Source organism: Oncorhynchus clarkii, chromosome 7, assembly GCF_045791955.1.
Source record: "Oncorhynchus clarkii lewisi isolate Uvic-CL-2024 chromosome 7, UVic_Ocla_1.0, whole genome shotgun sequence".
Classification (NCBI taxonomy): domain Eukaryota; kingdom Metazoa; phylum Chordata; class Actinopteri; order Salmoniformes; family Salmonidae; genus Oncorhynchus; species Oncorhynchus clarkii.
Window position 1 is genome coordinate 11,292,736 of NC_092153.1, and position 16,595 is coordinate 11,309,330.

At 45.7% G+C, this 16,595-nt stretch overlaps 1 protein-coding gene across 5 annotated transcripts in view; it reads right to left on the reverse strand.

Moving 5' to 3' along the window:
• The window catches only part of LOC139412866 (peripheral plasma membrane protein CASK-like), a 47,807-nt gene extending 32,016 nt beyond the window's left edge, over positions 1-15,791 (reverse strand). For 3 of the 5 annotated variants that reach the window (XM_071159652.1, XM_071159647.1, XM_071159648.1), the window contains exons 1-2: positions 14,920-15,218; positions 4,721-4,833 (exon numbers count right to left, since the gene is read on the reverse strand). In XM_071159652.1, coding sequence (XP_071015753.1) covers positions 4,721-4,833; positions 14,920-14,978 — 172 coding nt within the window. In that variant the 5' untranslated portion in view covers positions 14,979-15,218. Of the gene's footprint in view, positions 1-4,720; positions 4,834-14,919 lie in introns of all 5 variants that reach the window. The other 2 variants (XM_071159651.1, XM_071159649.1) reach the window with 2 other exon arrangements.
• Positions 15,792-16,595: the final 804 nt, after the last annotated feature.

The window sequence follows — 16,595 nt, forward strand, 5'->3', positions numbered from 1 at the left end:
AGGAGATTAACATGGAGGGGTGCACGTGTGCAGGCAGGGAGAGGCTTGACTGTTGCGCGAGAAGTGCACACACAAGGAAGTAGCAAAGAGCGAAGAACACAGTACACACACACACACACACACACACACACACCGAAGAGGGGCAAAATAGTTGAAAAAGCGTTGGGAGGGAAAGTGAAGCTGTGGGAGCTCATGTGGCACTAGAGGCATCTGTAGTTAGACCCAGTCAGACACACTGCACTGTTGTCCTCTGTTCTGTAGTTAGACCCAGTCAGACACACTGCACTGTTGTCCTCTGTTCTGTAGTTAGACCCAGTCAGACACACTGCACTGTTGTCCTCTGTTCTGTAGTTAGACCCAGTCAGACACACTGCACTGTTGTCCTCTGTTCTGTAGTTCACATCACCCTATACAGACCTCATTTACACACTCCCCCCCAGTCTACTGGTCTGCAGTTCACATCACCCTATACAGACCTCATTTACACCCCCCCCCCCCCCAGTCTACTGGTCTGTAGTTCACATCACCCTATACAGACCTCATTTACACACTCCCCCCCCAGTCTACTGGTCTGTAGTTCACATCACCCTGTACAGACCTCATTTACACACTCCCCCCCAGTCTACTGGTCTACAGTTCACATCACCCTGTACAGACCTCATTTACACACTTCCCCCGAGTCTACTGGTCTGTAGTTCACATCACCCTGTACAGACCTCATTTACACACTCCCCCCCAGTCTACTGGTCTGTAGTTCACATCACCCTGTACAGACCTCATTTACACACTCCCCCCAGTCTACTGGTCTACAGTTCACATCACCCTGTACAGACCTCATTTACACACTCCCCACCCAGTCTACTGTTCTGCAGTTCACATCACCCTATACAGACCTCATTTACACACTCCCCCCCAGTCTACTGGTCTACAGTTCACATCACCCTATACAGACCTCATTTACACACTCCCCACCCAGTCTACTGGTCTACAGTTCACATCACCCTATACAGACCTCATTTACACACTCCCCACCCAGTCTACTGTTCTGCAGTTCACATCACCCTATACAGACCTCATTTACACCCCCCCCCCCCCCAGTCTACTGGTCTGTAGTTCACATCACCCTATACAGACCTCATTTACCCCCCCCCCCCAGTCTACTGGTCTGTAGTTCACATCACCCTATACAGACGTCATTTACCCCCCCCCCCCAGTCTACTGGTCTGCAGAGACTACAAACGTGTGTGCGGTGTTGTGACGGGCCTAACTCATGACGTAAGACCCAGAGACAGAGTCCTTATTCTCTCACTATCTCTGTGTTGAGTCTCTCTCTCTGCATTCCTTGATCTCTGTCTCTCCCTCTCTCTGTCTCTCTCTCTCACACACATAAGACCAAGAGTATGAGTCAGAGAGAGGAAAACAGAACAGATGATACATGGTAGTAACTGAGGGGGGGTATAGTCTAACAGTATGGATTTAGTGGATAGCGTAGCAGGATAGATGTGCTCTCTACACTGTTCAATGAAGCCCAGTCTGCTTGCTAACTCAAAATGTCACTGCTCACAATTAACACGACTGGTTTCTGTGAGTTTCTGTAAAACTACAGCAGGAGGGGAGGGAGAGGTTAGTTTCATCGGGGGTCCAACTGTCTTTTCTGCCAGCGCTGTGGGGTTTTAAATGAAAGTGACATTTACGAGTTCCAACCAGCCCAACTCTACAGCCAGAAATCAATCTCTCAGCATTCAAACACACTGGAGGTCCTCTCCCTCTCTGTTGCTCTACTTCTAACTCTCTCTTTCTCCCTCTGTTGCTCTACTTCTAACTCTCTTTCTGCCCCTCTTCTTCTTCTCCCTCTCTGTTGCTCTACTTCTAACTCTCTTTCTCTCCCTCTCTTCTTCTCCCTCTCTGTTGCTCTACTTCTAACTCTCCCTTTCTCCCTCCGTTGCTCTACTTCTAACTCTTTCTCCCCCTCTTCTTCTTCTCCCTCTCTGTTGCTCTACTTCTAACTCTCTTTCTCCCCTCTTCTTCTTCTCCCTCTCTGTTGCTCTACTTCTAACTCTCTCTTTCTCCCTCTGTTGCTCTACTTCTAACTCTCTTTCTGCCCCTCTTCTTCTTCTCCCTCTCTGTTGCTCTACTTCTAACTCTCTTTCTCTCCCTCTCTTCTTCTCCCTCTCTGTTGCTCTACTTCTAACTCTCCCTTTCTCCCTCCGTTGCTCTACTTCTAACTCTTTCTCCCCCTCTTCTTCTTCTCCCTCTGTTGCTCTACTTCTAACTCTCCTTCTCCCCCTCTTCTTCTTCTCCCTCTCTGTTGCTCTACTTCTAACTCTCTTTCTCCCCCTCTCTTCTTCTCCCTCTCTGTTGCTCTACTTCTAACTCTCTCTTTCTCCCTCTGTTGCTCTACTTCTAACTCTCTTTCTCCCCCTCTTCTTCTTCTCCCTCTCTGTTGCTCTACTTCTAACTCTCTTTCTCCCCCTCTTCTTCCTCTGTTGCTCTACTTCTAACTATCTTTCTCCCCCTCGTCTTCTTCTCCCTCTCTGTTGCTCTACTTCTAACTCTCTTTCTCCCCCTCTTCTTCTCTCACTCTGTTGCTCTACTTCTAACTATCTTTCTCTCCTTCTCCCTCTCTGTTGCTCTACTTCTAACTCTCTTTCTCCCTCTGTTGCTCTACTTCTAACTCTCTTTCTCCCCCTCTCTTCTTCTCCCTCCCTGTTGCTCTACTTCTAACTCTCTTTCTCCCCCTCTTCTTCTCCCTCTCTGTTGCTCTACTTCTCCCTCTCTCTTTCTGCCTCTGTTGCTCTACTTCTAACTCTCTTTCTCCCCCTCTCTTCTTCTCACTCTCTGATTAGCATTTCCCTCTATCAGTTTACTAGGTTCTTCCAGACTCGATATCAGTTTACTAGGTTCTTCAAGAGCCAGACCCTAGATCAGTTTATTAGGTTCTTCCAGACTCTAAATCAGTTTACTAGGTTCTTCCAGAGCCAGACTCTCTATCAGTTTACTAGGTTCTTCCAGACTCTATATCAGTTTGCTAGGTTCTTCCAGACTCTATATCAGTTTACTAGGTTCTTCCAGAGCCAGACTCTCTATCAGTTTACTAGGTTCTTCCAGACTCTCTATCAGTTTACTAGGTTCTTCCAGACTCTATATCAGTTTGCTAGGTTCTTCCAGACTCTATATCAGTTTACTAGGTTCTTCCAGACTCTACATCAGTTTACTAGGTTCTTCCAGACTCTATATCCGTTTACTAGGTTCTTCCAGACTCTATATCAGTTTACTAGGTTCTTCCAGAGCCAGACTCTATATCAGTTTACTAGGTTCTTCCAGAGCCAGACTCTATATCAGTTTATTAGGTTCTTCCAGACTCAATATCAGTTTATTAGGTTCTTCCAGAGCCAGACTCTATATCAGTTTACTAGGTTCTTCCAGACTCTATATCAGTTTACTAGGTTCTTCCAGAGCCAGACTCTATATCAGTTTATTAGGTTCTTCCAGACTCTATATCAGTTTACTAGGTTCTTCCAGAGCCAGACTCTATACCAGTTTACTAGGTTCTTCCAGAGCCAGACTCTCTATCAGTTTACTAGGTTCTTCCAGACTCTCTATCAGTTTACTAGGTTCTTCCAGACTCTATATCAGTTTACTAGGTTCTTCCAGACTCTATATCAGTTTACTAGGTTCTTCCAGACTCTACATCAGTTTACTAGGTTCTTCCAGACTCTATATCCGTTTACTAGGTTCTTCCAGACTCTATATCAGTTTACTAGGTTCTTCCAGAGCCAGACTCTATATCAGTTTACTAGGTTCTTCCAGAGCCAGACTCTATATCAGTTTATTAGGTTCTTCCAGACTCAATATCAGTTTATTAGGTTCTTCCAGAGCCAGACTCTATATCAGTTTACTAGGTTCTTCCAGAGCCAGACTCTATATCAGTTTATTAGGTTCTTCCAGACTCAATATCAGTTTATTAGGTTCTTCCAGAGCCAGACTCTATATCAGTTTACTAGGTTCTTCCAGACTCTATATCAGTTTACTAGGTTCTTCCAGAGCCAGACTCTATATCAGTTTATTAGGTTCTTCCAGACTCTATATCAGTTTACTAGGTTCTTCCAGAGCCAGACTCTATACCAGTTTACTAGGTTCTTCCAGACTCTACATCAGTTTACTAGGTTCTTCCAGAGCCAGACTCTATATCAGTTTATTAGGTTCTTCCAGACTCTATACCAGTTTACTAGGTTCTTCCAGAGCCAGACTCTATATCAGTTTACTAGGTTCTTCCAGACTCTATATCAGTTTACTAGGTTCTTCCAGAGCCAGACCCTATATCAGTTTACTAGGTTCTTCCAGACCCTCAATCAGTTTACTAGGTTCTTCCAGACCCTCAATCAGTTTACTAGGTTCTTCCAGAGCCAGACTCTATATCAGTTTACTAGGTTCTTCCAGACTCTATATCAGTTTACTCAACAATCCCTCTTTATTACGCTATCAATATTTTCACACACAATTCTGTCTTTCCATTCCCTTATGATCCTGTCCTTAGCCCAGCTCTGACCGGAGCATCACAGATGGCACACCATGAACGCCAAAACCCAGGGCACTGCCACCACAATGTGACACACACACACAGAACAGCATGACACGGCAGGAAACTGCATGGAAAGTTAGTATGCATCAGCGCTTTACCCACACACACACACAGCGCATGAGTGTGACTCTTCCTTACCCTCTGTGCTGAGGCCAGGGCTGGAGGTGAAACTGGCCACATCTACGATCTTCACTGCAAACTGCTGCCCTGTGTCCCTGTTGATACAGCGCCTCACCACACTGAAAGGACCCCTGGAAGACAGAAAACACAGTGGGTTAGTCACATTTCTCACAGACACACACACACACACACACACACACACCAGTGCCTTGGGAATAGGGGGAAGGGGTCGATTTGGAATTCATTCTTGGATATATCTGGCACCTTTACATTCTCTCTGTTCTTCCCTGTAGGCCTTCAGTAATCACAGTGCAGTAACAATAAGCCAACAGCCCTGGATATGATGGAGCCTAATGCTAGAGATGGAGCAGCTAGCGACGTAGCCTAGCCTCCTCTCCTCCGCCTGGGGAATTACAGAGCAGTGGTGAGCACAGCTGTGAAGACGAAAATAAAAGCCCCATTTCAGAGGCCTCGAGGTAGGGAGAACAAACATTGTTGACAGGGGCCTTGGACCCGGGTGGTGGGTTGAGGATATGATAATGCAGGGAAGTGTACTGCGCAAGGGTGTAATTTCCAAAGCTACTGTGGGGCACACAAGGGCGTGGCCGTGCACACACACACACACACACACAAAAATACAGAAAACAGTAGTAGAGGAAATAAACCTAGACCAAACACACACATTCACACACTTGTGCACACACACCCTCGCACTCAAGTCCCCATTGCACACAGTGCTCAGCTGTTCCATCACTAAACAGCAATGCATAAAACTCAGTGGCAGGGATTTCAAAACAGAGTTAAGGCAAATTCATAAAAGTATCCAATACAATAGGCCTACAATTGGAAATCCTATAAAAACTAACCAATAGGTAGGGGGTTACAGCCACCATGTGTGGGCCTCTCCTACTATAATGATTAACCCAGCTATCTGCCTCTGGGTGGGTGGGTGGGGGGAAAGCTCTGTGAAGACTGACCTATATGCTAAAGAAAATATCCCTCAGACATTACTCGATCTGTGAAACCTCCAGTGGGGTTGAAAGACAGCCCTGGCTGACATATGTTTATCTCCTTAAGACAAAGGCGCAAGCCGAAAAACAACCACTGGTTCACCTCCACATAGCTCCTTCCTAAGGAGTAACACTGGTTCCTTTCCCTCCTAGCTCCTCCCTAAGGTGTAACACTGGTTCCCTTCCCCCATAGCTCCTCCCTAAGGTGTAACACTGGTTCCCTTCCCCCATAGCTCCTCCCTAAGGTGTAACACTGGTTCCCTTCCCCCATAGCTCCTCCCTACGGTGTAACACTGGTTCCCTTCCCCCCTAGTTCCTCCCTACGGTGTAACACTGGTTCCCTTCCCCCGTAGTTCCACCCTACGGTGTAACACTGGTTACCTTCCCCCGTAGTTCCACCCTACGGTGTAACACTGGTTACCTTCCCCCTAGTTCCTCCCTACGGTGTAACACTGGTTCCCTTCCCCCGTAGTTCCACCCTACGGTGTAACACTGGTTCCCTTCCCCCCTACGGTGTTAAACTGGTTCCCTTCCCCCCCTAGTTCCTCCCTACGGTGTAACACTGCTTCCTTTCCCCCTTACTCCTAAGGTGTAACACTGGTTTCCATCCCCCCCAGCTCCTCCTTACGGTGTAACACTGGTTCCCTTCCACCCTAGTTCCTCCCTAAGGTGTAACACTGGTTCCCTTCCCCCTAGCTCCTTCTAAGGTGTAACACTGGTTCCCTTCCACCCTAGTTCCTCCCTAAGGTGTAACACTGGTTCCCTTCCCCCCTAGTTCCTCCCTAAGGTGTAACACTGGTTCCCTTCCCCCTAGCTCCTTCTAAGGTATAACACTGGTTCCCTTCCCCCCTAGCTCCTTCTAAGGTGTAACACTGGTTCCCTTCCACCCTAGTTCCTCCCTAAGGTCATAACACTGGTTCCCTTCCCCCTAGCTCCTTCTAAGGTGTAACACTGGTTACTTTCCCCCCTAGCTCCTTCTAAGGTGTAACACTGGTTCCTTTCCCCCCTAGCTCCTCCCTAAGGTGTAACACTGGTTCCCTTCCCCCCTAGTTCCTCCCTACGGTGTAACACTGGTTTCCATCCCCCCTAGTTCCTCCTTATGGTGTAACACTGGTTCCCTTCCACCCTAAGCCCTCCTATGGTGTATGCAGACTGAAGGGATAGCGTACTTGTAAGCAATAAGGTGTGGGCTACACCTAGCCTTCATATGGGTTTTGATTTCATTCTACCATAGAGTTAACACCTAGGTCTGCAAACACTGAAGTGGTATGGAATAGAGACCAGGGGATGGGTGTAGTATTGGACTGGACTAGTATTGCCCAGCCTAAATGTCAATAAAACTCCTATTATCTCCATGACACTGTGATGAGCCAAAAGCCAGGTGAACTCAGTTGGGTTTGAGGTCAATTTCATCTTAAATAAGATCAAGAATTCAAATATCCTCACAGAAGATGATAGACTAGCTGCCCAATTTTAATTCGTGAATCGAATTGCAATTCATCTCCCTAGTTGTCAAATGTAGACTGAGTGAGTTCCAATGGAATTGACCCCGTCTAACCCCCCACCACTGGAAGGCGCCAAGGCAAGCGATTACACGCAGGAGTGTCATTCCACGGGGAAGGACTGTGAGAAAGGAGAGAGAGGGTAAGCACGCTTTGATGACATAGACACAGCTGTGCTCACAACATGGGCCTCCTCCCACGTTCAGCACGGTCCTGCAGTGTTAGTATTACCCGTTAGCACCTGGCCACCTTCTCACATTACCTCGGATGGGAACTAGAATGCCATTAGAGAAACGAGAGAGAATGGGAGAGAGAAGGAACTGAGGTAGCCTAGTAGCCGAAGAAAGCCAATGGTCGAGACGGGTCGTGAGTAGAGGTGTGAACGTTTAAACGAAATGTGGATCCTTAACGTTAAAAAAAAAAAAAAAAAAAAAAAAAAAATCGCTAAACGGAATAATAATAGGTTTTATTTCCCACAAAATTATAATCGCGGTGCAGCTGGCTCGCCTACTCTTTCTCTTCGCTAATGGTGCGAGTTCTCTCTTCGGTCTGTTGCATGTAGAATATCTTAGCCTATTCATTGTGGATAGGCCCCGCTTTACAAGAAATCGCAAAATACAGCATTCTATTGCGAGATACTGCTTTTGATTGCCGATAGATAGGGCTAGTAGACGTTTCTGACTCCGTCTGCCTGGTGGCTGACCTGCCTATACAGTGCCCCTCCCATCTCTCTCCGTCCCTCGCTAGCTCGCTATGAAAGATGCGAGTGTTTGTTCTCACAAGTACGGCAACTAATCTTGTTTTCTGTCTACTAAATGTCACGTATTTAACAAACTTTAAAGTACTTTATTTAGGAGTGATCTGTTCGTAGGTAGGCAGTTTGATATTATTTGGTTGACAGTTCTGGTGGCCGAGTGATGGATATTAGCTGCCATTCAGAAGCACAGATCCTTTACAAATACAATTCCCGTTCAGTGGCGCTTCGAAACCATCTCCAGAGAAGGTTTCGTGTCAGTATTTAAAAAGCTGTAGTGTACCCTTACATACAAACATGCCGTAGCCGAGGCGCTTTCAATGGTATATTACTGCGGTAGATTTAACGTCATTGCCCGGCACTAGCGCTCATAATTGGGACCATTATTCTGCATTGTGAAATTTGTATGATTTTTTCCTCTTATCGTTTTAACGGAAAACCGATTTTAAAAAACTGATGTTTAAATGGCAGTTTAACCCTTAAGCACAATTGACAATTTGTCACACTCCTAGTGAGTAGTAAGGAAACGTTGCCTTCCATTGAGGTAGGCTAAGAATGTGACTCATACTTAACTCTTTCGTGTCAGAGTCCGATTACAGTCCAATGATGGTGTTAAAAACAACGAGGCAGAGTTCAGTTAACTCGTCCCCGGATTCCAAAACTGTGTACACACTAATTGCACCGAAAAGCTTCTAAAATGCCAAGTGTCTGTTGAGGTAGGAAAGTGGAAGAAATCACACAGCCCTAAATATTTGCTTGGTTTAATTGACTGGTTACTTGAAGAGTACAACCTTTTGAATATTAATAGAGGGCAATTAGGATTCATCCTGCTGTACCGGAGTGCATCTGAAATTCACAGGCCGAAATTCCTCTAGGACATTAAGCCAGTCTCAGTGCAGACATTTCCACTTCTCTCCCACACTCCAGTAGGGTAGGGGGCCTGAGGAGGAACGTGGAACCCCCAAACACTCATGTAGTCAGAGCTGAACAACCAGTTAAATGCACCCAACCATCGTGCTTCTTTAACTTACACCATCCCTTTCAGAATCCGATTGTGTTATGCAAGAGGGGAAAGTATGTAGGTAGGAAAGGAGGAGTAACGAAGGAAAGAGGAAAGCAGGTGAGAGTACATAGGGATGTAAAGAGAGGAAGGAATTAGGATGAAATAAATAAAAATGGGGCACTTTTTGGGAAATAACCAGTCTGGAGGCCCAGGAGCCCTTAGACAAGCAGAGACCAAATTCAATATCACCTCCGAGTCCCCTGTTCTCAAAGCAGTCAACAAACCCATCTGTAAGAATACATCAGCCAGGCCAAACTCCCCAGAGTCCACACTCTGTGAGGAGCTGACCACACACTTCCTGAGAAATAGTGGAGACAAGAAACAAGGAGAGAAGAGAAAGTTAGATGGAATGTAGAATTCTGAGAAGCACCTCGGGAGGTGTGGGCAGACGGAGATTCTTGCCAGCATGCCTAGAGTCAGTTACATCATCTCATCATAATGGCTGAGGCTGGAGGGAGGGAGAACAGATCGTAGACCTGTAGATGAGGGTGTCTGAATGACTGGGCCCAAGACACATGCACAGTACGGGAAAGACGGTGAAGGGTTTGTTATGTTTGTTCAGGGATAGCTTAGCCTTCGTATGTTCTATCAGTAACAAATGTACTGAGTGTTATGGTTGCCCAGAACCCATTAGAGGCTATAAAACACGCACAAATGGCAGTTAGCCTAACGTGTAGCAAGTGTGTGTATTGTATGTAGAGCTACGAATGAATTAAGAAAAACTGCAAACAAATCATTTAAAAAAATGCTTACATTTAATGAGCTCAATGCGATCCAAAGCTAGGAGTTGATGTTTAATTAGCTGAGCCAACGCGAGTCAGAGTACTGATCACTCCACCAGTTCCCAGCCATTCTGACAATATTCCAATCCTTCCTGGCTCTAATGAGTACCCCAGAGCCAGAATGAAGAGCCGCGTGTGATTCCAGTTGCACTTGTCTGCATTACTATTCCCATGCAGAGAATCATTATGAGCAGAGACGTCTCAAATTACCCACGCCTCGCCCATCCCCTTCAATTGGAGCTTAAATGCCCGGCCTGAGCACGTCACTGTGTTTACTGAAATGTAACACACACAATGGGCTAATAAGTAGGATTGCATAACCTGTTTGCGTGAGCTTTACTTTCTTCAGATAAGGATGCAGTGGAGAGTAAGGCCTTGTGCCATGCTTAGTTAGAATAATGTCTGAATAGGCAATGGGCCTTAGTTCACTGCTCATGTACAGGGTCTCGCCTTGACTACTGTGCTTTGTTGAATCTGTTTATTCTGATTGTGCATTTGTTTTTACCAAAATGATTCAAACTAAATTGGAAGATATAACATTTTAAAAAGGTTTGCTTCCAAAAGCCCCAGTAGGCTTCTACCAATGGTACTGCAGTAGACATATAGCTTAGCAATAGGTCTGAGTTACTCGTAATGTCTACCAATACTCTCAACAGGGTGTCCCTCCACATCTCCTTTTAACTTTCTTAAAGGAGGAGAGGAGAGCCTGGTACTAGCTGGCTGTCAGCCAACTGTGTATGGATCCGGAAGAACTTGATTCCTACAGAGCCAGGGGGGGGAAGGGTTCCATTCTGGTCGATTCAGAATGTTCTAGATAGTGAGACTGAACACCCCATTCAGCTAAGCGTACAGTAAGCTACACCTCAGAGAACAATTAACTTAGTGTAGTAGTCAACTAGCAGGTTGCAGGTCATCCTCAGAGCTTGACCCTACTGGAAATCCTCCCCACCCACCCAGTCACCTCCCACACAGTCACCCACCCCGTCACCTCCCACCCAGTCACTCACCCCGTCACCTCCCACCCCGTCACCCACCACCCAGTCATCTCCCTTGACTCCTACACAAGCAGGATCAGAGAGAGGGGAGTGCAGGCAGGGACTACAATAGAAGTGTCTGTGGTGGTGGGGGATAATTGGTCGGACGTACATGTTTACAAGGGGAAAATACCAAGGGTCAACTGGTGAGTAAAGACAAGAGATGAGCATATCTAAATGGGAGCGCTCATTCTCATTCTTCAGAATGGATCCCTTTTCCTGGCAGATGCTTTAGACATGCTGTACTGAGGGTTTTCATACATTAAATGTTGTGAGATACTGAACAAGATCTGGAAGCAAGTGCTATATTTAAGCAATAAGGCCCAAGGAGGTGTGGTATATGGCCAATATACCACGGCTAAGGGCTGTTCTAATGCACAACGCCACGCGGAGGTATATTGGCCATTTACCACAAATCCCTGAGGTGCCATATTGCTATTATAAACTGGTTACCAACATAATTAGAGCAGTAAAAATAAATGTTTTGTCATACCCGTGGTATATGGTCTGATATACCACAGCTTTCAGCCAATCAGCATTCAGGGCTCGAACCACCCAGTTTCTTAAACGAGATTAGGTAGAAATAACAGAGAGATTAAAACACTCCTCCAGCTCAGGAACTGAGCCGAAACAAAGGCTCAGTCGTCCCAAAGGCCTTCTGCCAACCCCAAACCTCCACTGTCTGCCAACCTTAGACAAATTATAGCAGAGGTGTTTGGATGTGTGTGTGTACTTGCCCGAAACTATTCCCTCATCAGCTAACACGAACACCTGCATATGTCGCTGGTTGACATGTCTATTTACACCGTTTCAGCCGCTGTCGGTAGCATGTCACACCTACTTTGGGAAGTGTCACCACAACATTTCAATCATTCACAGATCTACAGTGTCAGTCAAATGTCTCTCTCTCTCTCGTCAAACAAAATGTCTTGTTATAGCTCACAAACCTCCTCAGAGGGCTACAGGCCACGTGTGAAGTGAGTATTCCATTGACAGTTATTTTTAAGGCTACAGCTCTCGTAAAAACCCATCTAGACTATATTAGTTACTTCTCAGAGCCATGCCTGGAAGCATAGGCAACACTAGAAGCGAAACAGAAAAATGACTGGCTGTAAAATCGCATCCTACTAAGCACAGCTGCCACTTGGCGACAAACATTTGTTGCCGTGTCAACGCCGCTTTAAACGTCCCTGACAATACAGACCCTTGAGCCGCGATAACAGCACGTCTTCAGTTCATTAAACACACCATGAACTACCAAGGGAACGAAAACATCTGAACCAATGTGAACCAAAGGGAGCATGGGATAGCAGGAGAGGACTTCTTCTAAGCCTCTGTTCGTTGGTTCCCTAGCTCTTCTTGACAGTGAGTGTGGTTTACAAAAATTGGAGGTCAGCCCTGGAGTCCGCTGACATTAGTTATATATCCAGCCTCGGGGCAATCCTATTTCGAACCCTCTATTGTCTCCAATGATCTTCCTCAGCATCCCCTCCCTTCATCCTGGGCTGAGGAAAATGATCCCCAGCTTTCTGCAGGAGAGGCTGGCAGAGTTCTCTACCTAAAAGACACTGGCTGGTACTCAGTGCTTTTGTCTGACAATCACTTCACTGTCAGAAACTAGGCTGTGTCGCTGGTGGAGAGGATTGATTTGGAATCGTGCTTTTTGTTCAGCTTTCTTTCACAAAGCTGGGACATAAACTTGATTTATTGGAAAAGATTTGCTTCACTAAACAGAACCTGGTGATGTACAATGAAATAAATAAGGTAGTGTAGCTGTTTTGGTGAAAGACGCCCTTGTGCCCTGACAACTATGAGTGAGAAAGGAAAGATGAAAGGAGGAACAAATGACTTTGGGAAGGGGAAGGTAGGAGGCCATGGAGCCCTTTCTGATCATGGTGATAACATAGTAATGGTGTAGGCTCCTCTGACTAGAGGCCCTCTCTGCGTTACTGCACCAAGGTAGGCCCTGGGCGGCTACTTATTTACCAGCTGTCCCGAGACCAGTATTGTCACCCACCACATGACGTCGAACACCAGGACTGGGTAAAGTAGACCAGATCCTAGATCAGTCACTGAATGAGGAGGTAACCGAAGCAGAGAGCTCCCCAAACAAAGAGTAGAGCCTGAGGGGCTGAAGAGCAATCAGCATGTGTCTCAGCCTGGACCCTAATGGACCCACGGGTCTCGATTGAGCATAGAGGGGGAGGGGAGCTTGGCCAGCTCCAAGACCACAGCAGCCTGCCTGCCCAGTCTTCATATGAAGGGGTGTGATCATCAGCCACAACAATAGAAATCCGGGGTAAAGGGGCTATTGGTTGGAGTGGGTGGTAGTTTCAATACATTTAAATCTGGGTTTCCAGACTAATCTGTGAAAATGACATTGTTGTAAGCTATGTGAGGGCAAATGAGGCCTGCACCAAATAGAAGAGGCCCTCTTCAATCAACAACCACCTTCTTCCTGCACTAATAATGCATGTCAGGATTTATGTGCTTTACAAATCAATGTTTATAGTGTGAAACAGATAGAAAACTGAACTGCTTCTAGGCCTAACAATTATCTCAGTGTTGGAACTGGGAATGCTTTAAACATTTGTTCACTTATTCTGGAAACCTGATAACTGGGTTTTACTGAATTGGCCTAAACCCAGAGTTGCTACTTTAGATTTTAGACTAATTGTCAATCCAGGGTAAAATTAGGTTGCCTCCTAAATCTCTTTGTAAGACAAATCCGGGCTAAATAGATCAGGGATAAACGTGATCATTAACTGTGTGTGCAATGCTTAAAAGTCCATCAACAATAGGATTGGCCACCTCTGGTTGGTGGGGATGAATAGACTGGTCTGCGATTGACAGGGCAGGAACAATGACTAGCAGTGCATGATGATATCAGAACACTGGTGCAGCCATAGAACACAGCAGTCTAACCAAAACACTGAATGTGACTGTTCTGGTGAAGAAGTTCCATCCTCCCCGGAAGCCTATGCTCCTTCTCTTAAAGTAGGATCAAGAAGTAGTGTGACGTCATCACAATGACAATCTGCAGCCTGTGTCTTGTCTCAAATGGCCATGATACTAAATGATTGACTATAATTACCCTGCGCTGAATCTGAGAGAAGAGTGTAGTGGTGTTGACAGTAGTACTTGTGGAGATCGTTATAGACCTAGAGTTAGTAGCCAAACACGTTTACATTTCAACCCAAAACTATGAATGGCCCAGCTTTTAAAACGTATAGCACCTCTGTTCCAAACCACAAATGAGTCACTATGCCTATGTGTAGTAAAATAATATGTTATATTGTCACATACACCAGATAGGTGCCATGAAATGTGTTGTTTTACAGGGTCAGCCATAGTAGTACAACATCCCTGGAGCAAATTAGGGTTAAGTGCCTTGTTCAAGGGCACATTGTCAGCTTTCCCACCTTGTCGGCTCGGGTATTGGAAGGAACCAGTGACCTTTCCATTACTGGCCCAACACTCTAACCGCTAGGCTACCTGTCACCCAGTACCACCTCATCCAAATAATGTGTCTGACAAAGCTGAATGGATGCACAAAACATGAATGAAAATGATCTAGATTGAGAAATGTTTTGAATATGTGTGAGCCAATGAACTTTCGTTTTGAACAGATATATTCTCTCCTGCCATGTTAAATGAAGACATCCTGTCCAGCTAAAACAATGCACTCGGCTCTTGAACTAAACAGGGGCTTCACCATACATTATTGGGCCTCACCCAATCAAACTAACAAGTCAGTAGGCCTAACTGGTTTCCCATATATTGAACAGTTTATGCAATCGTGTTATATGCTTATTGAATTAGCTACTGTGGAAGTGATTTTTCATAGGCCTGACAATAGATGGGTAGTGTGAGGTTTTGTATGACCAACTCACCTACAAGTAGGCCAAGTAAAACAGCTGTCATGATGGTGGTGGCAATTAATATTTGTAAGGCAATTGCTTCCATACAGAAAAAAAACAGGTAGGCAGACACGCAATACATGGCACTCAATGCAAACAAGAGGTTTCATTTATTATCATTGTTCAGTTCATAAACATATGCTGACACTTACTTCCCAATCACCTCGCACAGCTCGTAGACATCCTCAAAAAGCACGTCGTCGTCCGCCATGGTCCAAGACAAACGGGGATGCTACCCCCGTGAAATTCGCCCCACACGGTATTATTTGTAGAGAAGCCAATGGCCTCAAGTGTACAGCTCTGACTGATCCTCGTTGGGGGAGAGGGGTAACTGCCACGGAATACCCCAGCAATGGTCGAATAATTCTAGTTTAATAAATTAAATTTCCCAAATGGAAAACCGATGGAGAAGGTAATGTTAGCCCGCTAGCTAGAGCGCCAAGCTACATGCGCTGGGTTAAACTCGACCGTTTTTGACACTCCTCGGCCCCACCTTCTCCTTCACTCCCGGCTGGTTAATCCCACAACCAGAGCCGAGGACGCGGGATTTATCAACCGTTTGCACAAAACACGCCGCTTTGCATGCCCCGAGATTGTATTTTCGGCTAATGCCTACCAGATGCCTCTTCTTGGTCGATGCATCCGATGATGCCTCTGCCCGAGTAGGCAGCTTGCTCCCCCCCGCAAGCTAGCTGGCTAACTATAAAATGGTTGGCTATCTCCTAGCAATCTGGATTTATTTTACCGTTTGAAATAGCTTGCTAGCGCCGTTATCGCGCTGAGCACACCCAATGTATCACATATGTCTTGGAATATTACCGCACATGCAAAACAAGGTTGCAGCTACCTGATCTTAAATCAAAGACCTTCATGTTTATCTCGTAAAATGTGCATCCATGTATATTTCGTTGATATGTTGAAAATAAAATGATATTATTTCGTATTCCAGTCTCCTTCGAGCACCGTTACTCCAATTTTTACGCTGTCTCGGATGCTGCTCCTCCGGCTTCCAGAAATGGAAGACTCCTCCCTCTCTAGGTTATGAAACTGGTGTGTGGAGAGCCATAATGGCTTCGTAGGCGCGCTCAGACTCTTTGCCAATTCCAATGCCACTTGAGCCAACATGACGTTCAGGGCGCCACCCTCCAAGTCCCCCAAGGCGCAGTTTCCTAATCGGTTTCACACTCCCCATTCCACCAATCCACGGTCGCATTCAATGCACCGCGCGCACGCGTTGACACCATCAAAAGCCCATCACCTTACGTCAGCGTTTCCACAATCCTTTCACTGCCCTCGCAATAATATTTATCGTGTATTGTGTATTAATTATTACTTTCCATCTGATACAGATTTGTCCGGACCAATATTGCAAGTCTATAAATAAGGGTATCAAAAAAGGACCAGCATCCATAGCAGCATTGGAAACACAGGAGTTGACTATTGGAAATATATTAACATTTTTTTTTGAATATTAGCAAATGCCCTATTTCTATAAGCCTTTCTTGCCATGCATTAAAAAAGCAAGTACAACCAGATTCCTGCAAGTGATTGCCTCACATTGACTGGACATTATTTTGCTCTGCCTCAACATAAATGGGCCTATGCATTCTACACTCGGGCAGGAGATGAGATTTGAAGTGATGTCTGTTGTTCAGGTGTGCATCGAGAGATACTTTCTAATGATAGGTGAAAGAGACCTGACAGATATTAGACCTGTTAGGCATAGTCATGTCACAGCCACATCTTGGATCTGTCACATTCGCCTCTCTGCTAAACGTAGCCAGCAGCCTAGTGCTTACAGGGAGGGGCTGGTTCTGTCTGTGGAGTT